This window comes from Myotis lucifugus, unplaced genomic scaffold (genome assembly GCF_000147115.1).
Source record: "Myotis lucifugus unplaced genomic scaffold, Myoluc2.0 scaffold_120, whole genome shotgun sequence".
Classification (NCBI taxonomy): Eukaryota; Metazoa; Chordata; class Mammalia; order Chiroptera; family Vespertilionidae; genus Myotis; species Myotis lucifugus.
In genome coordinates this window covers 3,617,391-3,644,298 of record NW_005871168.1, presented here as the reverse complement: position 1 = coordinate 3,644,298, position 26,908 = coordinate 3,617,391, and the positions used below count along the sequence as shown (strand labels likewise).

The window sequence follows — 26,908 nt, the reverse complement described above, 5'->3', positions numbered from 1 at the left end:
CTCTCTATCTGTCATGAATTTCTCCTCTCCAGACACAACCACTGTGAGCAGGTCCTGGTATATCCTGATAGATAGCAAATAATCATTTTGAAGTGATTGTACATAACTTTGTAGATAATAATTTATTAAAAATAGTTCTAAATACCAATATTTATCCTTTATAGTACACTCACTATATTTCAGGTGTTTTACATACAGTGTCTTATTGAATAGCAAGACAGAAAAATGAATGAATGCAAGAATGCCCATCAGATGTGTTAGGTTTGTTTTGCTTTGGGTGTGATTTGTTCATATTTTGCTAATATCTCAAGAGTCCCTATTTCTCAGAAAAGAACACAGAACTTTGGTGTGGTAACAGGGCTAAAGCTGGGAGGTTGGGGTTTCAGGGTGGGTATATGGGTTGTCAAAGCCCACCCCCTTTGGTTTTAAAATGCTGAATTGCTTCTCTTATAATAAACTCTGGGTTAGTCAAGGATGCTTTTGCATTTGTCCTTCTTCCTTAATTAATTTGCCCTTGTTAACATTCTAGTATTATTATTTTAATAATCACCTGAGGATTTTATTTTATTTTAGAGAGAGGGAGAGAGGAAAGGAGAGAGAGAAACATCAATGTGAGAGAGAAACATCCATCAGTATGTTCCCTGAGTGTTCCAACTTGGGGTGGAACCTGCAACCTAGTTCCTGACAGGAATCCAACCAGCAACCTGTTGGTGTATTTGGGGCTAACTGAGCCACCCAGCCAGGGCCCCATGGTGAACATTCTAATACCTGTACAGAGTCGCTGACGTTGAATGAGAGGCTCTCCAGTGAGACGCAAGGAAAAGACCCCCTAGCCCACCCTGCGCCTTGGAATTGGACGGCAACAGCTTCAACTTTCCTGGCCGGAAAGCTCAGTTGATTACAGCATCCTCCAGATAGGGCAAGGTTGCGGCTTCCATCCCCGTCTGGTCTGGGCACATGCAGGAATCAACCAATTAATGCATATATAAGTGGGCAGGAAATTGACATTTCTCTCCCCTCTCTCTCCCTCCCTCCCTCTCTCTCTGAAATATAAAATATTTTCCAACACGTGATCGTTGTAATAGAGTGTCCACTTATTATCTAGGTCAGCGATTTTCAACCCTTTTCATGTTAAGGCACACATAAACTAATTACTACATTCTGTGGCACACCAAGAAATATATTTTTTGCCAATATGACAAAAATAGGTATCATTTTTATTAATTCACACCAGATGGCTATTGTTGTGTTGCCTGTTGTCTTTTTTTTTTTTTTTTTTTTTTTTTTTTTTTGGGGGGGGGTGGGTAATCTAAGGGGAAAAGTTAGGTATTGAATGTTTTAAAAATTCTTAGGCACACTAGTTGAAAATCGTTATTCTAGATAATCTCCTCTCCAAACAGCTCGTTTGCCTAAATTTGATTTTTTTAATGGTAATGGGGAAGGGTGAGGGGTAGAGGTTTCCCAACTCCAGGAAGCGGTAAGGAAGAGGTTAAGCTGGACCAGGAGGATTTTTGAAGTCTTTGGCTGGGAGGTTCCATTTGGAGAAAGGTGCAGGGGAGCTAGGGTTGGCGAGAGGAACCAGACAAGTTCCCATTCGCTTGGATTTCTGATCCTGAGCGGTTTCATTCTCACCTGAGGGCGCAGTCGGGCACCTTTGGTGTGTGGATGAAATATTAATGACCAGAACTTGCCAGACAGGACAGAGTGAAGGCTGGGAAGTACCGCGCGGCCCCTTTAAGTGTTCCCGGGTTGGGGAGGAGAGGGAGGAAACTGGGAGCCGCGGGGACGCTAGGGGAAACCCACTAGCAATTGAGCCAGAGAAGAGGCAGCGTGAGAGTAGAAACTTCAGACGCGGCTGATCCCGGCGGAGCTCCGCTGTGTCGCCGCGGCCTTGCTCCCGCCGCAGCAGCATCCTCCTCGCCAGTCTCGCCGCCTCGGGAGGTTCGGGAACTGCCTCTCTGCCACTTCCACGTGCCAGGTTGCGGGCAGCCACCCTCAGAAAGTTTGCGCCCCGGCGTCCCAGCGCGGAGAGTTCGGGGTGCCTCGCGCGCGCGCCCCTGCGGGCGAGGGGCTGGGGCGATGGTGAGCGCGGCTCCGGGCCGGAGGCGCGAGGGAGGCATGCGTGTGTCCGCGGACCTGCTGCTGTCCCCGGTGCCCCCCGTATCACCCAAGTGATGGGAACAAGGGCCCGCCCAGGCAGCCGCCGTCGCCGCACCGCCCCCTCGTTCGCTCCCGGCGCTTGGAGTCACCCAGGCACACCCCTGGCACCCCGAGCCCGTCTTCCCGAGCTGCCGCCGTTGTCTTGCCTGCCTTCGCCGGGAGTGGTCAGCTGTTGACTGGGCTCGCCTGTGGACGGAGAAGCACTTTTTGGCCTCCCCTGATTCATTCTCACACCCCAACTTTGCTGCCGCCGCGCCTGCCCTCGCCGCGGCGCTAGGCGCACAGTGTGGGGGCGCACGCCGGGAGGCTCCGCCAGCGCGTGCAGGCAGGAAACCGCACCGCTGCTCCTCTGCTTCGGCTCTTTGTTGTTGGCTTTGGTTGGTCCTTGGAAGTGGCCGAGCTTCCTCGGAAACCTTGGAGCCAGAGAAGGCAAACCTTGGAATTCTTAGTCTGCAAAGTGCTCTGCGATATTGACCAGCGTCCGGAAAGGTCGACAAGTAATTCCCCTGAAAACTCCTGGCGGATTGACCCACGTTGCTTATATTAAGCCTTTGTGTGTAGTGTGTGTGGTGTGGCTTCATAAATTCGGGGACCCCATTTCTACACCCTCCTCTTGGCATGAGACTGTATGCAGGATCCACCCGAGGACAATGATCGCGGAGCCTGCTCACTTTTACCTCTTTGGATTAATATGTCTCTGTTCAGGTAACCTCGCGTCTTCTTTCTTCACCCTGCATCCCTCTTGCACGCCCCTTCTCCACCTCGCAAATCAAACCCCGAACTGCATTTCGGCGACCTCTCCTTTCTAGGGCCAGAGGAGCTTGGTCCCTGCAAGACTTTCAGGCAAAACGGTTTCTAGTTCGTACTTTGCGTCGTCCCTTTACCCCTATCCCCCCAAGTCCCCCAGCCTCATTGTAGACTTCGGCCTTTTGCCAAGTTCAGGGCACGCCCAGGTCACTTGGCAAACGCAGGTCTGAGCTCAAGGGTAGGAGGAGGCAGCAGTTGGCGGTGAGCGAGGGCCCCCAGGATGAGCCTAAGTGAGTTTCATCCCTGGGCTGCTTCCTTTGGGGAGGGTGGTGTGCGCCGGGGTAATCTTGTGGCTCGGAGACCCGCCTGGATTCCTGAACCTGGTCCTCCAATTCGCCCCTCCTCCTCCGAGCACAAGGGGTTATTAGTAGTTGTTTTATGTAACTAAAGTCTGTAATTAAATCTGATTCTGTAGAAACTTCAGGAAATAACTCCTTCCTACGGTAGGATATAAACTAGCCACTCTGCCTGGCTGGGTTTAGAAGGAAAACAGGCGGTTGCAAGTATCTGAAAGGGAACAGTTAGTTAATTGCCTGGGAATTTTCATTGGCAAAGGAAAACAGAAGGTTGGATTTAGGATTTGGGGGATTAATTAAATAGTACTGAAACTCCCCAGATGAGGTGTTGGAAGGATGCTGCAATGGGATCCTTCTGACATAGGAGAAGACACTGTATCTACACTTACATATAGTTTTTTTACACTCCCTAAGAAACTTTTACTGTGGGTGAACAGAGTCACGACTCAACTTTTCTTTCTTTCCTTTTGGTAGATTCTGGTTTCAATCAAGGATCTGATTTCAGGCCCTAAAACACACACACACGCACACACACACACTGCACCTCAGGGAATTTGTATAGTGGAATACTGAGCTTCAAGTTGCATCAGGGCCTATCGGTTAAAGTCACTCAATTAGCTTGATTATGAAATAGTTTTAAAAGGTTGGTTTGAGCTTTTTATGGTCCATGGCTATGGTTTATATTTTGACTGAGGATTTTACTTGAGTTAGTGAAATATGAGAAAGAAAAATGCATCAGCTAAATAATAGCAAATAAACTCCTAAAATAATTTCAGCCCAGGAACATTTGCAACTAAACTAAATAAGAAGTTCATTAAATTGAGGAAAACAGAATACTGAAGTTCCAGCCTCCGATATTTGATCTGTGTTATGGTGGATGGATCAATAGATTAAACCAACTCTTAGGGTCACCTCTTCTTACTTCCAACTTCTCCTTTCTGTAATGTAGCCTTTTGCTTTTTTTCTTAGTTTGCAGATCTGAATGATTGAATAGTTCCCACCCCCCAGACTGGCCATGCATGCAAATCAAAAACATTAAGATCTGATCTCTCTATTTGTCTCTCTTTGCTGTGTCTCCCCTTAGTTTAATTTACAGCTTCAGATACCTTTGAGATTTTTGTTGATTCACCTTCTCAGTTAAAGTTTATTCACGTGTGTAAAGTGAAGTGTCAGTGTGATAAATGACTGGAGGGGCAGATTACTGAAGATAGGGGGATTAATGGTCATTAGTCACTGTTTGAGCTGAGTTTGTATATGTTGGGACATTTTATCATGGCTGTAGATTAAAGATAGAGTCACACTAATAGGGAGGGTATTTATTACTGAAAGCTGGTTGCTTTCCTGTGCACATTCTGTCTTTACTTGGAAAAATGTCTGGGGAGGGGGCGTACTGTCCTTTCAGATTTAATAATTTGATTCGTAGTTAGTATCTGGGATTTGAATTTAAATAGATGAGGCATTTATCATCTTAGACCTGAACTCATTTCTGGCCTTGTTTTTCTGATTTAATTCTCCATTTAAGCCACTGATGATTTTTAATAAACCTAAGGTTTTTCCTATAGGTGTGCTTTTCTTCTTCTTTGGCCAGGTTGCAGGTCAGAAGTGCTCTCTCATATTTAACCTGAAGCTCTTAATCATTCCCCTGATGACTTAGACTCATGCTGTGAATCTGAACTTGAGAGGCCAAATTATTAGGCTGCTGGGGTGATTTCATGGCAGTGTGCTATTCTAAAGCCACACTATTGATTTGAATAAAACTTCACAGAACTCAGAGAAGTAGATTTGGGCGTGCTCAAGACACCTGGTCAGGGAATGAATGAAGTTCTTGAAAGATTGTGTTTCATGTATTGCCTCAAGCGTAAGATCACAGTCTATCGCTTGTTAATGGAGTGTATTTAAGAGAAATGTGGTGAGCTTAAATAAATCAAAGCGCACTGGGGGTAAGGTACCTTCAACAAGATTTAACCTGTAAAAGCATCTATTGGTTGTCAGTCCTTTTTTCTTTCTTTTTATCATGGATGCCAACTTAACAAAGTCCTATAGTTTTCTTCAAACAGATTATAAACTTCATTTTGATGTGTTGATGTCGTACTTAACATCAAATTCTATGTTTAAGAGTATGTGTTTGCTTTGTGGTGCCTTTCTTTCATTAACCAAATGCTATAATATATAACTTTTTACTCTAGGAAACTAAAATTTTGAAGAAAATTAGGTATTTCTTTAAAAATTCATTTTTAAGGTGAATTTTTTTAGTGAGTTTGTATATCTGAGTTCTTTTCTATGGATAGCTAGGCTTCTGGTGAAGGGAGCAGGGTGGGTAGCCCTAAAAAAAACCTGTGTGATGTCTCAGGAAGTGGTTCCTTCATAGACTTCCTCTCCTCAACTCCAGTTGCTCAAACTTGCTTTTAAGTGACAAAGTGATTGAATTTCAATTCAAATTTAAAGTGAGAACTGACTTTCAAGTAAAGTGGGAATTCATTTGTGCTATCTTTTTTTCCTTTCTTTTTCTTTTAGAGGGCGGATTTTCTTTGTTTTTTGAAGAGGGACACTTTTTAGAAAAGTTGCACTATAGGAGCCACTTATCTGGGTCATTTATCTCTTTTACTTCCCTCTTCCTTCTTTTCTCCCTCCTTTCTCTCTCTCCCTCTCTGGCAAGATTTTTTGGTAATTCTAATCATTTCTTATTATTATCTTTATAAACTTCTGGCTTTTAAATATATTTACCTGAATACTATGACAGCACGGAAAATATTCTTGTATCTTGATAAAAGGTCCTCTAACACATGGCAGTTGTTTGCTTGTTTATATATTTTACATTGAGCAGATATCTATCATGAAAAATACTGGGCAAGGGGAATAAGATTGGGAGGAAACAGAATGACAGTTTACCAGTGGAGATCATAAATAGTTAAGTCTTCACCTGTCATCTTCTGTGTTAACAAAGGATGCCAAGGTGATGCTTATCCTAATTTCCAGCCCCTTGAAAAAATGATTACTTCTTAAAATAAAAGTATAACTGCCTTGCAAGCTTTATTTCTTATATGAAAACATAAGGAAATAAAAATTGTTATTCAATTAAAAATTAGGCCTAAGGTCATCTTCAGAATAAATTAAGAAATTTGGTAGTAAGAAAGGCGGGGCGGGGGGGAGGGGCAGGGGAGGAGGAGTGAAACCAGAAATAGATCCAGAATTTAGCTAGTTTAAAAATATAGGAAGAGGTGGAGTGGAAGTAGAGCAGCCAAAATCTAAGTGTACCCTCTGACCACACACAGCTTGAAAAACATCCCTGAAAAACGGACTTCTGAAAATTTGATGTCAGCGTATAGACTCTGTACTTAACAACTATATAAAGTAGACATTTTGCTTTTTTTAAAAAAACAATACATTTTGAAATGTTTAATTCTTTAATGAATTCATAGACTAGTTTTTTAAAGCTACATTTAATAAAACTTTAGAATATTGACTACCTCAATATATAGAGGAGTAAAAACTAAGTACTTACCTTTTATCTTCCATATCATAACATCTTTGCTTAGAACAGACTAATCAAAGTAAAAGAAGGAAATTAAAAAATGAGATTGATTTTGATCTCTGGGGTCCTATAAGAAACTTTATGACAATAACTCCTATTGCTATGAAAGTATGATCATAATTTATTGAACATTTACCATTATCGTAATGTTTATGAGAATCCTATGACATAGGTGCTGTTATTAGTAAAATTATTACCCTACCCTTATTTTATGATTGTGGAAAGTACATCATGGAGAGTTAGGAGATGTGGAGGAGCATGGATTTGAATAAAGTTGATTCTAAAACTCTTCACTACCATGTACTTCTGTCGTTAAAAAAGAGAGATGAAGAATTTAAATCAGAAAACTTGTGGTTCAATCATTTTTTATTTTGAAACTTGTCCCAAAAAATCCACCTAAAAAAGACGTGGTTTGAGCACTTACGATTTTGAAAGGAAAGCATTCCTCTTCCTATCAGAAAGTAGCTGGTCTGTAAAACTTGAGATCACTAGGCGACACAATTAGTTCATTACACCCAGCCTACTCCTGTTCAGCCTTTATCGACTCTGCATTTCCTGGCATGCTTTTAAAAGCAGTGATTGAACAGAAGTCAAAACAGTGATGCAGGTGTGCAGAAATTCCAAGTTGTATTCTGGAAAATGAGTGCCATTCTCATGCCCCCTTGAGGAAAGATTTTGCTCTAAGACCCAAGGCAAATAACTGGTACTCATCAAGGAGAGACAATCATTTCCCCTGGGTTGCTCTTCCCCTCTGGGTTGGATATGGGCTGGCGGTCATTTGGTAGTAGATGAGCCTTCTGCTTGACTGCTGTTCACAGATGACTCCCTTCATGGTTACTGATCATGGAAGAGTTGAGTGTTAGTTAATACCTGGTTGATCAGCTGGTTGGAAACTGCTTAGGCATAGCCAATAAAGTTGCCATCCTGTGGAGATCAAAAGGCCAGCTCCTTTCTTTACAATTCTGGATTAGCATGGTTTCCTATTCTCCTTCTCCCACCACCTTCAGCCTTTCCTCGGTGTTGCTGTTGAAGAGGAAGAAAAAAGATTATCTGTAGTGTACAGGGAGAGAGCTTTGATCTCCACTTCTTTGCCTTTTCCTCTTGCTCTCTAACCATCCAAAGGCTATTTCTCACACTGGAAGGTGTCATGTTGCTTGCTTCATGGGAGAGCTGTCTCATTTTCCTTCAGCCAAAACAGTCTGCTACAAATCCCCTCTCTTCTGTGATTTTACTTGGCTTCCAAACATCTTATGACAATGTTGTTCCACACATAAAACAATATTTTGAGCTGCATGACTGTGCGTATCTTTCTGACTACATTGCAGGGAAGAAATGCCTCTGTGGTATTCACAGCTGTCCATGGCTTAGGGCCAGAAAAATAATATCTGTTCATTTTACTTAATTAGTTTATTTGATTGTATAGCAGGGATAGTGTATAGCAGGTAAACAATTGGAGAAACATTTTTGGATCTAAAACATTTGATGCTAAATCATCTATAGAATTAATGCCTGTCACCCAGTTTGACACTTAAATGAAGCATTAAAAACACCATCAATGGATACAAGCAAATGCCAACAGAACAGTGTAGTTCTGCGTTAAGTGGGGATATTTTCACTTTGTGTCAGCTGATTGATTTGGATGTAGGGAGTAGTAGGCTTCCATTCCTAATAATGCAGTGTATTCTGGTGCTCTATTTTTTTAGATTATGTTATTCTTTACTGGAAAACCTATTTAAAAATTTTTTTTCTTTACATATTTTTATTGATTTCAGAGAGGAAGGGAGAGGGAGAGAGAGATAGAAACATCAATGATGAGAAAGAATCATTGATTGGCTGCCTTCTGTATGCTCCACACTGGGATCGAGCCCACAACCCAGGCATGTGCCCTTGACCGGAATCGAACCCAGGATCCTTCAGTCCTCAAGTTGACGCTTTATCCACTGAGCCAAATCGGCTAGCGCCCGGCAAACCTATTTTTAAAGCTCCTCCAACTGTAGCAGCTCATGGTTACACTATGTGAAATGTTCTTGATTAAATTTCAGAAAGTACCAAGTTCAAAGTATGGGTCACCTGTACCTGTGTTCAGCTCCTCTGTACCTGACCTGGGACCAGGGACAACTTGTCCATAGTCAGCCACAAAAGGAGCATGTAGTCCTCGGAATTTACCCCTAAAATTATTTGCAAGAAGTTCTGCTTGAGAATAGAGACCCACTTTGTATCCCCACTGTTCTGTAGATTCTTCTTTTAATGTGAGGAACAGTAAGTAGTATGTTAGGGATAATAAAATTGTTATAGTGGACCATTTAGTACTTTAAAAATCATTTTAGGTGTATGTTTTCTCTCAATTTAACTTAAAATCTCAATGAGCATTACAAGTGTTTATATGACCATAAAATCTTTTTTAGCATGATATATATGGTCATAATTTATGCACCATTATGGAAAAAAAAAAAAAAAACTACTTCAACTTGGTAAGCTCATTTCTGGTTGTTAGCAGAAGAGAAAATAGAGGCCGGGTTTTCGTTTCTCTCCACTAACATGACCGAGGCCCTTTTATGTCATTCACAATTCCAGGTAGAGTTTGAAAGGAAAATGGGGCCAAAGAATAAGTGAATCAGACCACATGTCTGTTGCTGGTTCACTTGTCATCATATGGTGCTAATGAGATCTACAAACTTACATAACCTGCCTACTCTGTTATATCTTCTGTTTTAACGTGACCCCCCTCGTCCCCCACTGATGATATACTAACTTTTAGTTTGGCTAAAAGTGTCTGCCTACAATTCCTTTCCTGTATGAAGGAAATATAAGTGTACACTTCTTAGTTTCACAGATCTAAAGCTGATTTTGTTTACTCAGCCTAGATTTAAAGGCCACCTTTATTACTCTGAAACTTCACTGAAATGGTGCTTGCTCATCTATATATCAAAGTGAGTTAAAGCACATTTGTACGTGTTAACGATACACCTCTGGATAGCTTTAAACTACTTTAGTTGCCTGGTTTGGGAAGTAATTGCAGTGTCTGCAGACTGTTCAATTAGCAAGTTGTCCCTATAAAGTAAACTGGCTTGTACAGGCTGTGAAAGATAAACTCATCTGTTTTTCTCCCTCCTTTTTGAAGGGAGGTGAAAGTCTTAGCAATCTGGTGTCAAGTTTGGAACTAGAACTTGCTTAAATTTTAATGAACTTTTCAAAACCTAAACATGCAGAAGGAAAGCAAGAGAGAGAGGCAGGGCCTTCACTTGGATCCTATGCAGAGAGGATGAACATTTGCTTGCAAGTTAGTTGCTATTAATCTCGATGAATTAGGATGGAATAGAAGCTTCATAAGGATAGTGTTTATTTAGAGTCAATATGGCGAGACAGGAAAGAAAATTCATTGCAGTATTTGGTCTTTTTCCCTATTAAGGGTCATTTAATCCTAAGAGCTCATCATTTCCTGCAGCCTTATATTCAGAGTTACCCTTTCACAAATTTGACATATTTAACATAATGTTTTAAAAGCATGGTTATAAATATATATGCTAAATATATTTACAATATGAATAATATAAAATATATACATAATATTTAATACATATATTTTTATATGATAAATGAGGAAAAATCAAGTGATTCATTATATGATGAAATGATACAGTATAGGCCCAATCCCACTGGATCTGAAGGACTATGAATCCATAATAATAATATCTCTAACAATGGTAATTACAAAACCTAAATTTATGACTATATCTACCTGGCAAAGTACGAACGTGCCTTATCTAATACCACATTAGGAATTAATGCACTGCTCTTGTCCTTGTTTACCAACATGGAAAGTGAGTTTCAGAAAAGTTAAATTCCTTGCCTAGAGTTAGTTAGCTATTTGGGTGGAGTGAGAATTTGAAAACAGCCCATCTGATCCCAGAATTTTTGCTCCTCACCATTATACAGACATATTACATTGGTCCTTTAAAGGAAGACCATTGTAGATGAAATAGTATAAATGTGTGGATACCAAGGCTAGGAGGCTTTTTTATGAGGGAACTAGCTTGTGCTGCCACGCTTTGTTAATTCCTTTTTAGCTGTTAGATTTTTCTGGTGTATCTGATGATCTGTTCCTCTCTTCTGCCTGTCACACAATAACCCACAAAAAAGAGTGTGCCCTGGTATTACACATCATAAAACACAGAATCCTTAGGTGCAGCCTCTTCACATGGTTTAGTGGAATTCAGTGCTGTTCAGGTTGTAGAGTAACTTTGAGATAGTAAGAACCAAGTAAGTTTTATGATAGCTCAACTGTGTAAGTTAATAGAAATTTCCTTGTACAGAACATACTATCACTGGGATCGAACTTCTCTAAGGAACTGTGTTTAATGTTTGGTTTTTGAGTTTGAAAGTAGATGGCTTGTTTAAAATAAGGTGCTACAGATAATAAAAACATCAAGCAGCAGCCTGGTTAGAACCTGTGACTACTGTTCCTTTAAAGGTGTGTCCTTCTCAGATGACACATTTTATAGAAAGCAAAGAATGTAGCATTGGTTAACATGATCCCTGTGAATGAAACCTGCCAGAGTCTGTAATAACTATCAAAAACAGTACTGCAATCAGCACCCTTTCAGAAGTAATGTAGTTAGCTTTTAAAGTGTTATTCTTTTGCTTTTCGACTCTTTTAAATATATATATCTGAGTAAGATTGTTTTATAATTTCTTAGGTATGGGTTTCTCAGCTGAACTCTGTGACTCTCCAAAGTTATTTCCATATGTATAGATGGAGGGTGCATTTATATTCTTGTCTGTATTTCCATAGGTTTATTAGTTTGCATAAGGCTCATGGAAGATGGAAGCTTTCCCAGATCCATACTCTATACCACTAATCATCTCAGTATCATATTTATTTTTTTTTTATTTTTATTTTTTTTAAATATATTTTATTGATTTTTTACAGAGAGGAAGGGAGAGAGATAGAGAGTTAGAAACATCGATCAGCTGCCTCCTGCACATCTACTGGGGATGTGCCCGCAACCCAGGTACATGCCCTTGACCGGAATCGAACCTGGGACCTTTCAGTCCGCAGGCCGATGCTCTATCCACTGAGCCAAACCGGTTAGGGCTCAGTATCATATTTAAAACCTTCCTTTATATCAGACCTGGGGTCTTAGCCTTAAGGCTTTTACTCTTTGTCTTAAAATACATTTCATAATAAATTTATTTCTGTGCATTTTGTTGTTTATTTGTGTTTGACAATGCTACTTGTTTATTATTAGTGGAACCGAATAACATTTTATTCCTCAGTAAACTATCACCTATCAATCTTGATAAAAATTAAAAGTTATTAATCAGCTGTCAACTTTTGTTGCTAGTGTCTACTTTAAAAGAGTATTTCAGACATACCTGATAATGTGTAAGATTTTTTAAAATATGTTTTTATTCATGTCAGAGAGAGGGAGAGAGAGATAGAAACATCAAAGATGAGAGAGAATCACCCATAGGCTGCCTCCTGCATGTCCCCTACTGGGGATCAAGCCCACAACCAGAGCATGTGCCCTAACCAGGAATCAAACTGTGACCTCCTGGTTTGTGGGTGGGTGCTCACACCGGCGAGGCTGTAAGAGATTTTAATACACGATATAGACCAGAAAGTGAGTGTTGAATCACATTATTGAATTGTTGGCACTATATGAAAGAAAGATGTTTGATATGATGGGAGAAGTGAGAATTGCATTTTGGAAACTGATAGATCACAGTGATTTACTTTGTCAGGGAAATCTTCCTAGAACGAGTAGGTTCCTAAAGACTACTGAGAGAAAGAATGGAGTATTTTGTGGGGCAAGGGGAAGTATTTGAAAGGTGCATCCCAGAGTGGTGATGTGAAAAACTGACATAATCTCTTTTTGAAGAAGTAGGTTTTACAATGGATTATATACAGATTTTCACTTATAACATTGCTATATTGTAGAGAACATTATTTAATAATTGCATTCATTCTTTGTTTGCATTCATTTGTTTTCATTCATTTAATCAGTTTTACCAGGCAACAAAGTATTTTTACAAAGCTTATTCTTTGCCTTTAAGGAATTTATGGTAAACAGTTGATTGCCATATAGATAATTTACTAGAGGTGTGCATGACTGCTGTGCGTTCCTATGTTAGACCATAAGAAGCTCCCACCAAATGGAGAAAAGGTTATGTAAAATAAATGTAAACATAATGACCTAATTCTTAAGAGATTAGGACTTTTTCTTTGGCATTTTCTCTGATATGGGTAGCAGTATACAGATAAATATGCTTAGATATAATACTATGTATATTACCGGTTTCCCTTACTACCCAAAAGTAGAGTGTTCCTATGAAAGCTTTCGTAAGCTGCAAAAGGGAAGAAGCAATTACTTTAGGGCACATCTTACCAACAGATGCACAAAATAGCTTTTTAATGTTACTAAATTTATTGGGGTGGCTCTGGCTGGTGTGGTTCAGTTGGTTGAGCATTGTCCCATGCGTCTAAAGGTCACCAGTTCTATTCCGGCCAGGGCACATGCCCAGGTTGTGCATGCTCCATTCCAGTAGGGAGCGTGCAGGAGGCAGCCAATCAATGTTTCTCTCTCACATTGATGCTTCTCTCTCTCCCCCTCTCCTTTCCTCGCTCTCTCAAATCAATAAAAACATGTATTTAAAAAAATATTGGGGTAACATTGCTGGGATGCACAAAATAAATGGAGATAAAGCACAGATGCCCACAGACACAGTTCATAGCCATGATGGCTTGTTTCTGAGATTCTGAGTGTAGTTCCCAGGGAAGGAGCTGGGCAGGACCACTCCTAATGCTGGGGTTGTGTGATGCCTTCATAATAGCTTGCTGTAAAGCAAATGCTCAATGCTACTTTTGCCTTTTTTTCATAAAAGAGAAAATTATCTTCAAATATCTTTCCATTAGTGGAAACAGGTACACATGCAATTCTTTAGTAAAAGTGAAGCGGCATAAAGCAAACTTTTGTAAAATGGAGAGTGCCTGTATTGATCTTACCCTCTCAGAATCATTTGGACAATACCTTAGAACATTGTCTCTCCGTGCTGCTACCCTCTCTAAGTACCCCGAACATGTACTTTTTATCCTACCCCCACTGCTTTCAGTGACAGAAACCATCTCATAGTATAGAAGATTCCATTTACAGTTTTTAAACAATTTCTTCTCATATTCAATTGAGAATCAATTCTATCTACTGTCCTACTGAGGTTGGATTTTACATTCCAAAGCTACCATCGTAAACCTAGTGTAGTCTCTACATGAAACTGTTTCAGAATTTGAAGCCAGTTATTAAGTTCTTTCTGAATCTTTGATTCTACAGACATCAGATCCCCATTTTATTCCAGTTTTCCTCATATCATAAAGAGTCATTTTCCTTTGTTATGTTGTTTTGTTGTTACTGTTTTAACATCAATATTGTCAGTACCCTGAAGTGTAACATGAAGTTTGAGGAATATATTTCCTTCTTTAGTTAAAAATGTAGATAACTTTGACAGTATTACTGATGTCCCCTCTACCCAAACCCTGCCTCACTCTGGGCCTTCACCACACTATTGTCTGTGTCCATGGGTTATGCATATATGCATATAAATTCTTTGGTTAATCCCCCCCCCCCCCCCCAGCGCCTCTGAGATATGTTCCACCCATCCACATCTTTGGACCTATTTCATTATTCAGTTTATTTTGTTCATTATAGTCCACTTACAAGTGAGATCATGTGATATTTGTCTTGCTTTGACTGGCTTATTTCTCTTAGCATATTGATTTCCAGGTCCATTCATGCTGTTTCAAAGGGTAAGAGATCCTTCTTTTTTCCAGCCTCATAGTATTCCATTGTGTAAATTTACCACACTTTTTTATCCACTCATCTGCTGATGGGCACTTGGGCTGTTCTTGTGTCAGTACCAGATATTAGCTATTGTAAATTGTGCTGCTGTGAACATAGGGGTGCATATATTCTTGCTGATTGGTATTCAGGATTCTTAGGATATATCCCCAGAAGTGGGATGGCTGGGTCAAATGGCAGTTCCATTTTTAATTTTTTGAGGAAACTCCATACTGTTTTCCACAGTGGCTGCACCAGTCTACATTTGCACTAACAGTGTACTAGGGTTTCCTTTTCTCCACATCCTCACCAGCACTTGTTGTTTGTTGACTTATTGATGGTAGCCATTCTGACAGGTGTGAGGTGGTACCTCACTGTAGTTTTTTGTAGTTTTTTAAATAAATCTTTATTGTTCAGATTATTACAGTTGTTCCTCTTTTTCCCCCCATAGCTCCCCTCCACCCGGTTCCCACCCGACGCCCTGCCCTTACCCCCCTCCCACTATCCTTGTCCATAGGTACGATTTTTGTCCAGTCTCTTCCCGCACCCTCACACCCCCTTCCCCCCGAGAATTGTCAGTCCACTCCCTTTCTATGCCCCTGATTCTGTTCTATTCACCAGTTTATTCTGTTCATCAGATTTTTTATTCACTTCATTTTTAGATTCACTTGTTGATAGGTATGTATTTGTTGTCACTTTGTTGTTCATAATTTTTATCTTTACCTTTTTCTTCTTCTTCCTCTTCTTAAAGAATACCCTTCAGCATTTCATATAATACTGGTTTGGCGGTGATGAACTCCTTTAGCTTTGTCTTATCTGTGAAGCTCTTTCTCTGACCTTCAATTCTAAATGATAGCTTTGCTGGGTAGAGTAATCTTGGCTGTAGGTTCTTGCTATTCATCACTTTGAATATTTTTTGCCACTCCCTTCTGGCCTGCAAAACTTCTGTTGGGAAATCAGCTGACAGTTGTATGGGTACTCCCTTTTAGGTAACTAACTGTTTTTCTCTTGCTGCTTTTAAGATTCTCTCTTTGTCTTTTGCTCTTGGCATTTTAATTATGATGTGTCTTGGTGTGGTCTTCTTGGGATTCCTTTTGTTTGGGGTTCTCTGCGCTTCCTGGACTTGTAAGTCTATTTCTTTCACCAGGTAGGGGAAGTTTTCTGTCATTATTTCTTCAAATAGGTTTTCAATATCTTGCTCTCTCTCTTCTTATAGGCACCCCCATAATTCGGATGTTGGTATGCTTGAAGTTGTCCCAGAGGCTCCTTACACTATCTTCATATTTTTGGATTCTTTTTTCCTTTTGCTTTTTCAGTTGGGTGTTTTTTACTTCTTCAAATTTCAAATCTTTGACTTGATTCTTGGGATCCTCTAGTCTGCTGTTGGATCTCTGTATATTATTCTTTATTTCAGTCAGTGTATACTTATTTTCTAATTGGTCCTTTTTCATATCCTTGAGGTTCTCACTATATTTCTTGGAGGTTTCTAGAAGATTCTTGAAAAACCTTATAACTGTGCTTTTGAACTCTATATCCAGTAGTTTGCTTTCCTCCATTTCTTTCATTTGTGACCTGTTTCTTTGTCTCCACATTTTGGCTGCTTCCCTGTGTTGATAGAGTGGCTTTGTGTGCTAGGTGTCCTATTGGGCCTAGTGGCTCAGCCTCCCTAATTACCTGAGGTGGACACTATTGGTGCACCCCTTCATGGGCTGTGTGCACAGACTTATTGTAGTTAAGCCTTGATTGCTGTTGGTATCACTGGGGGGAATTGACCTCCAGGCCAATTGTCTGTGAGGACCAGTTGTGTCTACAATGGGAGCACTTCTGTGTTGGAGACACCCTTATGGGGCAGGACTTGCTTCAGTGAGGCTTTGGTGCTCACTGAGTCTGCCCCGTGAGTGTGTCTCTTATGGATGTGAAGAGTTGTATGGATGTTCTCACTCTGACCTCTGGGTACATTGGCTCTTGGATCTCCAAGGAGGTGCAAAGTTAGCCACTGCCTGAGGCCACCCAGCAGGAGCTACAGAGAGATCTGCAGATTCCTCCTCTTTGTTTGGGGTTTGGAGGTGCCCAGATGAGGCCCAGCTGTGAAGCGATGCAGGCTGCTGACAAGCCTTAGGCCTTCTTTTGGAAGCTCTGGGGTTCTCTGACCCAGCTGCGGTTTGACAGGTTTTTAGGCAGAGAAAGGCCAGGCCATTCGTATGCAAAAGCCTCTGTGCACAGCTTGGGTGGGGTTGTAAATTGGGTGGGGCGGGGTCTCAGGGAGTCACCAAGGCAGAGCAAACAGCAATGGTTTCCTGTCAGCCCTGCCATGATAGGTCCCTGGGTCTCTGTGTCTTGTGGCCCCATGCAGGAACAATGACTGCTGCAAGCACCTCTGAGAGAAAGCTGCCCTCACGTTCTGGCCCGATGCCAGACAGTCCAGTTTCTCTCCTTATGAGTCTGGGTCCCCAGATTCTCACCCGGAACTGGAGTTCAGAGCAGTCGGGATCTTGTATCTCCCTCCTGATTGAAAAAGACAACAGCGTACCCAGCTGCCAGCCCCTTTCGCGCACCTCCATACCTCCGCACTTCCGCAACTCTGCACCTCCTATCCGCTTCAATGTGCTTTTCTCTTTCCTTCCAGTTGTAGAATTTCCACTCAGCCAGCCTTCCCATGGTTCTGGATGATATTCGTTTTGTCTTTTAGTTGTAGTTTTAATGTGGTTGTGCACGGCAGCAAGTTCAGGTGATTACCTATGCCGCCGTCTTTGTTGTCCTCTAGCCTTTTTACCTCACTGTAGTTTTAATTTGCATCTCTATGATGATTAGATGGCATTGAGCATTTTTTCTTATGTCTATTGGACATCTGTATGTTCTCTTGGAGAAGTGTCTAGTCAGGTCTGTTGTCCATTTTTTAAATTGGATTGTTTGTCTTCTTTTGTTGAGTTGTATGAATTCTTTATGTATTTTGGTAAGAAAATAGATAATTATCTTTCCACCTTAATTTTCCATCTTAGAACTGCCCTTAAAGTCATAATTCTTGGCAGGGAAGATAAACAAAATAGAATTTGTGAGAATCTGATTTTCTCCTCTGATAAGATTTTATAATGGTTGAAAACAGAAATGGTGTATAAGGAAGGAGCTGTGATAGTTTGGCTGAGTGGATGCTGCCATGGAGAAATATGGGCCCAATATAGACAGACTTTCAGAGTTTTCAAGAGAAGGAATAAATCCGTATTTTTAAGTAAAATCTCCCAACTGATACATAGGAGCAATTGAATCTAAAATAACAATAACAGCAACAATAATAATAAGCCAAAGGTGGCATCGAGGTAACTATTTAGTGGCTGTAGCGTTACACTTGCATCCCACAGAGGACTGACCTATCTGTTGCTGCTCATTCCTACTCAAAATACATCAGTATCTCCTCACTTTCTGTATCTCTAACATTTTAGAAGCTTTTACTTTTTCTGATGTTTGGCCATCTACTCTATTTAACTAGTAACAACACAGTAGGATAATGGCTTATTTATTTAACCAAAAGCTTCTGCCTTTATTGGGAGCTATTTACATTTTACAAATTGTATTTGTTGAGCCAGGCAAAAACTGATCATTTGACTGTTTATGTTGATTCTTTTGTCCCAAAGCTAACAAACAAAGAAAACAAAGCCACAAGCCGGTTGATGAGCTAAGAGTCCCTGATGAACTGAATAAATAAATATATTCTTGAATAAGAAGAGAAATTATTAACAAAGACAGTTTACTGAAGGTTTACTGATTGCTATTAAGAGGCACACCACTGTGCTGCAGATAAATTGCTGGCTGAGAAAATACATTAAGGAAATCTGAGGAAATATAAATAAAAGTGAGGCTGTGGTTGAATTGCAAAGAAACCCTTACTTCTGTAAGAATTTATTGCAGGAGCTTTTGTAATATCCAGTTTCCCTTATTTGTTTATTATTTGTTTATAGATCATTAGCTATTTCACAAATATTATCAAGAAAGAAGCTTAATCTGAAGGGTCAGTAATCACGGCCAATTGAATATTAACCAGTAATGAAAATAAAGCATCTCTGAAATAATTTGTCAGTGAGAAATATTATTTAATTTACAAAATATTGATTTATGCACAGTTTTCAAGAGCAAATCTAGCATTTCTGTGAGGAAATCTTGTGCATAATTCATAAACATTTCTAAAATAACATTTGGAGGATTTCTTTAAGCAACATAGAAATGGTATAATTTACTCAGGTGTTCAAGTTATATTGCAAAGCTAACAATATGAAGAAACTTCTGTTAACTCTTTTAAAATAAGCAAAACTGGTCATTTCTTGCTAAATCAAAGTAAAACACACGTATGTGTAGAAATGTCTATTCATTATCTCTCACTATAAAGTGCATAGAATTTCTTTTTGTCTTTGAACGTCTCATCCTACTGGAGGAGGATGGCAGTCCCACTGGGGATCATTAGGAGCATTTCTCATGTTAGACATCTATCAGTGGGGCCTTCCTCATGCTAAATTCTGGAGCCATAGCTCACAAATAATATGAGATGCTCACAGGCATGAGGCAGGGAATAATGTCTGAGTGGAAGAAGGTCAAGGCACGGGCAAGGGAAGAGGTCAGGAGCAGTAATGTGCCCTGAGCAAGGAGAGATGATTCATTTGAAGCTGGAAACCATCACCAACATTTCATTGTCCACAGGAGGCATGTCTCAACATGAGCATTATCTGATGTTCTGACAAAATAGCTTGGCAATAATAGTGGATTTTTCAGCACTTGAAAGGGCAGCCATCATTTCCATGTTTATTTTGAAATTATTTCTATTGTTGATAACTGCAGCCTTTAAGAGAATGAGGACTTAGTAGCTAATTTGCCTATGTTGATCTTTATTGTCCCTGGGACCATAACTATTTCTACTCTCCATTCCCTTCCATGGAAAGACTCTTCCTTCTTTGTGAACCATAGAAACATTACGTATGATTTATTTTATTTCTGTTTTTTAAACTTACCTTTATTGTTGAAAGTATTACCGATGTTCCCTTTTTTCCGAATTGACCGCCCTCCCTCCCAGCCCCAGGCCTTCACCACATTATTGTCTGTGTCCATGGGTTATGCATATATGCATATAAGTTCCTTGGTTGATCTCTTTCCATCCACACACCCACCCCTGCCTTCCCTCTGACATTCCACAGTCTGTCCCATGCTTCTGTGTCTCTGGATCCATTTTTTTCATCAGTTTATTTTGGCAAGTACTTCGTGTTTGGATGTAGTGGTATTACTGATTTGATTATATTCCACACCTGCCTAATTAGGGTTCCCTGCCTTGAACCAACTTCCAATATCCTCCAATAACACTCTGGTTTTTCTAAATGCTACTAAGTGCTCTAAATTTTACTGAATGCTACTTTTGTTTGGGAACACTGTCTAGCCCCATTTCTTTCTCTCCTTTTTCCTTCCCTATTTTTCATACTAATTCCTGTTTGGCCTAATGAATCTATTCAGGTATCTCCTCCTCCAGAAAACCTCAGCTGCCCCTTCCAACCACCCACTGTAGAATTGATGCACTTCCTATGTGTTTCCTTAGCATTGTGTAACTGTGACCTTGCCCATTGTCATGCTGTGTTGCATTTGCTTACCTAGGTCTCCTTTCAGACTGTACAATCAGCACATAGCTCATTTGGTGAATTAAGAAGTGATTCAGTACATGGATTTCTTTATTTTGTTTGACTGGAGTTATATAAGGGATTATACTTCCTCATATACTTGGGTAAATTTGTATCCTTTTAGAAACAAATGAAAAATGGAAAGAAGAAAAAACCCATAATTGCCAAATATGATAATCTCTCCTGTTTTGTTTGTTTGTTTGTTTGTTTGTTTAAAAGCAAAAGTCTTGGGACAGCTTGTGGTAGAAATTATTGTAAAGCACCAAATTTTGAAATAATTATGAATGGGGTGTTCAATAGTTATGTTTTCCTCTTTCTTTTTTACTAGATCCTACAAAATGGATCAAATAGGACTTTGGAAGTCTACCTTGGCTTGGAGTTTGTAGATTTCCCTGTGATTTTTCTGTATTCTGTAGTAGGATGAGGGGAAAAAATGACTAGGCTTCAAATATGGTGGTTGTTGCTGGCTTTGAAATTGCTACCGTGTAGCTTTTTACCATGCCATGCATGAGCTAGTTTTTTTTTTTTTTTATCATTACTATGTAGGAATTGAAACAGTTGGTATTTGGCCCACTTCCAGAATTTAAATTCTGTTGTTTTTAACCTAGGAACAACACAATGAGCTGGGTTATCTGTCTATAAGGTTTTCCTGGTCAGTGTGTCTTCCACTAGAGCAGCAATTTTCAATAGGCGTGTCCTCCAAATTTTAAAATATGGAGGACAGGGGCACTGACCTCTTTTCCCTTAGATTGTCAAGTAAAAAATTGACAACAACCTGACTGGTGTGGCTCAGTTGGTCGGAGCATCATTCCGTGCACCGAAAGATTGTGGGTTTGATTCCAGGTGAGAGAACATGCCGAGGTTTCGGGTTTGGTCCCTGGTTGGAGTGGGCATGGGAGGCAACAGATCAATGTTTCTCTCTACATTGAAGTTCCTCTCTCTCTCTTCCTCTCCTTTTCTCTCTCTCTAAAATTAATGAAAACATATACTCCGGTGAGGATTAAAAAAAAATGACAACAGCCAATACAACAATATCCATCGCATGTGAATGAATCAAAATTATACCTTTTTTTTTGTCAGATCAGCAAAGAATATATTTTTCGGTGTGTGTAGAATGTTAATAATTAGTGTATGTATGCCATGAGTTGAAAACAGCTGAAAATGCTACAGTGGAGAGGAGTGATTGTAGGTAATGGGCTTCAGAGTTCAAACACCTGCGTGTGAAATCTGACTTCACTGATAACCATCCATTTCACTTTAATAGGTTATTTCAGTTTTCCATTTCCTTATAAGTAAAATGGAAATAATTTTGGTACCTATCTCATAGGGTTGCTGTGAATGTTAAAAAATATGTGAAATGTTTAAAACATGTTTGATACGTTTAACATTTATCTAAGAGTTTTTATGTTGTTTTTATCATTGTTTTGCTGATTGGTAGTCTTTATCAAGACTTTTTTTTAAAAAAGAAACTAGTTTTTAGGATAGTTGCTTGGTATAGGCCTTGATTTATCAGCCACAAAGGGAAAAATTATCCCTACAGAGAATCCAAACTTTAAGACCGCTTACCAGAGATTGAAAAACAAAAATGACAACAGCAACAAAAAAATAAACAAACTAAATCAAAAGAAGTGAGAATGCTGTTAAGAGAAAATTTAGGGTTAATTTGACAGGTTGGAAACAGATTTCTGGGCAGATTGCTGTGCCAATGTGATAGCCATTTCTATTTCTATAAAGCAAAATATATTGTTTATGCTGTACAAAAATGCCAACAATTAGAACTATATCAGGTTGCTCCCCTACCAAAAAAAAAGTAATACTCTTAAGAGGATTAAGAGATTTGCAATTTACTGTGAATTATGTTAATCAGATTATAGATCTTTTACTTGAAGTTCAGCTCTTTAGCATTAGGGTATGGAAATTTTCATTTGGAGTGTGGGGTGGGGTGGGGACAAATATTGGAAAGTGTCAAGAATGGAGAAGAATTAGGCTAATTTGGGTAAATTCGAAGGGAAGGTAGAGATTTACTAGTAACAAACTTCACGCTTTAAATATGGCTTCTGAATCCAAAACAATGTATCCAGCTCCCCTTTTTATTATTTAAATCTTTTCTTCAAGAAACCAAAAACCAAATTAGAGCTTTAATACTGTGTTAGAAGAACTGGAGTTTTAGATGAGTCACTGTCATTGGGAGATTCAGTGTCATTTTTAAAAAATAATAGGGTGGGTAAGATTTCAGCCCCTAAAGTAACTCATTCACTTAATCAATACTTATCCCATTCTGTGTGTCTGCCCTCTCTAATCGTGGCACATCACTTGCAGTTGTGAAATGTACCCAGGATTTGTGGTAATCAGGTGTGGTAAGACATGCAGGAGACAGACAGGGGAATGACTGTTGTGAAGGAAGAAGTTCCTACAGATCCCAAGAGACAGGCGCACAGGATACCATGCAGGGCCACGCGGGAGGCATCAGGGTCTGCTTGGGGTGGGTTGGGAGGCAGAAAGAGGGGAGGAAAGCTCGGGCAAAATCCTTTGTTGTAGTTTTTATGGGACAGAATACTTGAGGCAAGGTGTGCAAGCTGAGCAGGTTTAGGATTGGATAGTTTCAATAATTCCAGCGAGGTGTGGTCTCGGGGATGGTCCCTGGTTGTCCAGAGCCTGGGTGATTAGGACAAAGAAATATTGCCCCCTGGAGTGTAAGAGCCTGCTGGTGGGGGGTAGTCAGTGAATGGGCTCTGGGTGGGTTGATTTGTTTTGAAGAGAGCGCTCTAGGGCAGATGTTTGCCATCTCTAGGAAGTGGCTGGCCCAGGAGAGGCAGTTTCTTTGTCAGAGAGCTCCATATGCCAGAGCATTAAGAATGCAGAAAATAAGAAAATATAGTTATTACATCAGTGAACTGAGTGAACTTGATTATATTACTCATATTTTTCTAGGCCTTAGTTGCCTCATCTGTAAATTGGGGGTACTAGTAATATCTACCTCAAAGAGTTTTGAGATTAAATGGTGAAAAAGGCATTATTTTCCTCATAAAAAATATTCAATAAGTATAAGTTTGAAGTCCAAAAAGGTGATATAGAAATGAACTCAGGGTTCAAACCAATACTAAGTTGCTGAGACCTAGTGTGTGTGTGTGTGTGTGTCTGTGTGTGTGTGTGTGTGTGTGTGTGTGTTTAGTAAGAAGAGATAAAATTGCCTATTTGTTGTAGGTGGCAGGAACAACACCAGGTGTTAGACCAGTGGAGTCAGGCCCCACCTGGGTTCAGCAACCTTGGTACTTGAGTTCTGGCTAGGAAAGAAGTCAGAGCCAAGACTCAGAGTATAAGAAAACATTTATTTGGCAAATCACAGCAGCGGAAGAAGTAATTGATAGAAGAAATGGGAGGAGGAAACAAGTTATTGAAGCAAAGGAAGTGCCCTAGGAACTTGGGAGTGAGGAAGCCTGGTGGGGGTGGGGGGAGGGGGGGAGAAAAGGAAAGGCTGGGGCTTGCTCCAGGGAGAGAGTGCACTGGGCCCTCCTTTCTAAGGGTTTTAAGGGTGGAGATTTTACGGGAGGTCCCAGGGGAAGATCTCAATAGGATATTAAGCAGCTGTCCAGGTGTGTTCTTTTCAGTGTCTAGGTCTCCACTGATTGATTGGTCAGTGCCATGCAGCTTGTGCTGAGATCAGCCATGACCTTGCTTATCTGCTTTTACTGCTTTTCTGGGCCTGGAGCTGAAATACAACTGAGGCCTAGATGCTATCTCTAGGGACTGAAAGGTTAGGGGTCCAAACAGCATGACCAGCTATATGCTAGGGGAAGAAAGGTCCTCCTGGGGGTGAGGTCCCACCCTACAATGCCTGTTGCTAGGCATCTAGAGCTTTTCCTGGTGACCTTCTGTACTGGCCTATCATCCTTGCTCAGCCCATGTCTGTGTAACTGCCTACCACATATTGATAGGACAAATTGTAAATACAGTACTTCTTAGGTTATCAATAAAGACATCATTTGAATTTCACAGTACCTCAAATTTACATATAAATCTCTTACTTTTAAACCTTAACACACATGTAGGTTATAAATATCACTTTATTTTATCTCTTCATATGAGTACCTTTTCTGGGAAAGCAACTGAATATTGGAGTACTGGTACTAATGCTAATTAAGTGCTAATTAGCAATGCTAATATCAGAAGAACTTTGAAGAGGGCAGGGAGAGGTGTAGGCTTTTGGTTTCATGGCCAAAGGAGAAGTCTGTTTTGTAATGTTGCTACTGGATTGCCTGTGGCACATCCACCTTTATTGTTATTTGTATTAAGTCTCAATATGCTTGTCACTGCTGGTTTGATTTTCCATCAGGGCACATACCTTCCTTACTCATGGATGCACTTACAGGCACTGTGTACTCTTAAAAATAGATTTTTTTATTGATTCCAGAGGGGAACGGAGAGAGAGATAGAAACATCAAGCATGCAGGCTTGATCCACTCTAAGAAGCCCACAATCTGGGCATATGCCCTGGGTGGGAATTGAACCCATGACCTCCTGGTTCATAGGTTGACGCTCAATCACTAGGCTAGCACTGTGTACTCTTATTCAAAACACATTCTCAGCTTCAGGATTATTTATGTCCTGATCTTTACAATAGTTTCACATCTCTGTGAGGAATGATCCATGGCTGTTTTATAGAACTAAGTACCTCCAATAGTTACCACACACTTAGCACATAGTGGGAGCTCAGTAACATTTGTTGAATAGACAAAGTTAACGTTAAGAAAAGAAGAAGCCTAGCCAGAGTGGCTTGGTTGGTTGAATTGTCCCGTGCACCTAATGCAGTGGTTCTCAACCTGTGGGTTGCGACCCCTTTGGCGGTCAAACGACCCTTTCAAAGGGGTCGCCTAAGACCATCCTGCATATCAGATATTTACATTACGATTCATAACAGTAGCAACATTACAGTTATGAAGTAGCAATGAAAACAATTTTATGGTTGGGTCACAACATGAGGAACTGTATTTAAAGGGCCAGAAGGTTGAGAACCACTGACCTAATGGTTGCAGGTTCGATTCCTACTGAGGGCACATACCTGGGTTGCAGGGTTAATCCCCAGTCAGGAAGCATATGGAAGGGAACTGATTAATGTTTCTCTCTCACATTGGTGTTTCTCTTTCTCTCTCTGTCTCTCCCTCACTCTCTTCTGTCCTCTCTCTAAGCCTGTCCTTGAGTAAGGATTTAAAAAAAAAGAAAAAAAGAAAAGTACATGTAATGAAAAATTACAATTTTAATATGCACTATTGATTTATAAAAATTATGGGGTCTGGAGTAGATTCAGGTTATAATTTAGTTTCACAAATATTTGCTGAGTAATCAGTATATAAAGTTATCTGGGATAAACACTGAAAATATAAAATTATTCAGACAAAATCCTCGTCCAAAGGACCCCAGGTTGCCTGAGCACTGATGTGTGATCTTAGGTAAGACTGGCTCTTTGTAATTACAAGCTTTCTCATTTTGAAATTAAAGTGTTAATTCATGCTGTACAGGTTCAGAAAGACTTCCTGGAAACAAGTGTGACAAAAGCAGTTATGAAGAAAGATGTTTAAGGGCAGGCCTATAAATGAGGTAATTGAATGAAGAAATTATAGGCTCACAGAATCTCAGAGTGGGGAGGAAACAAAGAGGCCTGGCCCAATGTCTACTACGACCGAAATTCATTATGTCCACCTATTAGGGCCCTATATGTGTGCCTCTTCTCATTTTCAAAGCAGCCACCCACTTACCCTGCTATGCTAACATACTTTCTCTTTCCGAATTCTCAAGACTCATCTTTCAAAGGGCTGTTTCTTCCTCCTGCCCCTCTGCCTGATTAGTCCTCAGCACATCTGAGGCAGGTCAGGCATTGTGTCTAGGAGGACATTTTGGACTTCCATCCCCTCTACCCCATCTCCCAGTTCTTCAAGTCTAGGTGAATTGGCCCTTCTCTGCTGCTGCAGGAGTCCGTGCACACCTCTACTATAAGACTACATGAATTATATTGTGTAGGGCTTTTTGTTTGTTTCCATTGTCAGATTTTGAATCAATTGAGGGCAAGGAGGATTTCTTCCTGACCTATATATATATGCCTAAGACCCAAAGCAGTGTCTTGTAATTCAACCGGAGTGTTTCATTTATTGGGGTGAACGATTAGAGACATAGCCAATGTGAAGCATAAAATAATAATCTACTGCTACTAGAGTAATTTATTCACTTATTAAAGGCTTTAAAAAGACCAGGCACTGTACTGGGTGGAAATAAAAATAAAAACAACAACAAAGGTTTTATTCTGGTCCTTTATGCAACTTACATGCTCTCAGTCAGAGGAAACAATACTTTTTAAAAAATATTTTTAAATTTTTTATTAGAGTTGAGGTACAGTATAGTTTCAGGTGCACAACTCAGTGATTGGACATTTATATAACTTACAAAGTGATCATCCTGATAAATCTAGTACCTGTTCCATATATAGCTATTATAATATTATTGACAACATTTCCTATGCTGTACTTTACATCCCCATGACTATTCTGTACCTGTTTTTTTAAAAAAAATTCTTATTGTTGAAAGTATTACATATGTCCCCTTTATCCCCCCATTGTCCTCTCCCAGACCGCCCCTACCCCC

The 26,908-nt window shown here is 40.1% G+C and overlaps 1 protein-coding gene across 3 annotated transcripts in view; it reads left to right on the top strand.

Annotated features, from left to right (window-relative positions):
* The first annotated feature begins 1,802 nt into the window (after positions 1 to 1,802).
* The window catches only part of ROBO1 (roundabout guidance receptor 1), a 436,624-nt gene continuing 411,518 nt past the window's right edge, over positions 1,803 to 26,908 (top strand). For 2 of the 3 annotated variants that reach the window (XM_006093709.3, XM_006093708.3), the window contains exon 1: positions 1,803 to 2,865. In XM_006093709.3, the coding sequence (XP_006093771.1) occupies positions 2,811 to 2,865 (55 nt within the window). In that variant the 5' untranslated portion in view covers positions 1,803 to 2,810. The remainder of the gene's footprint in view (positions 2,866 to 26,908) is intronic. The other variant, XM_014460003.2, reaches the window with a different exon arrangement.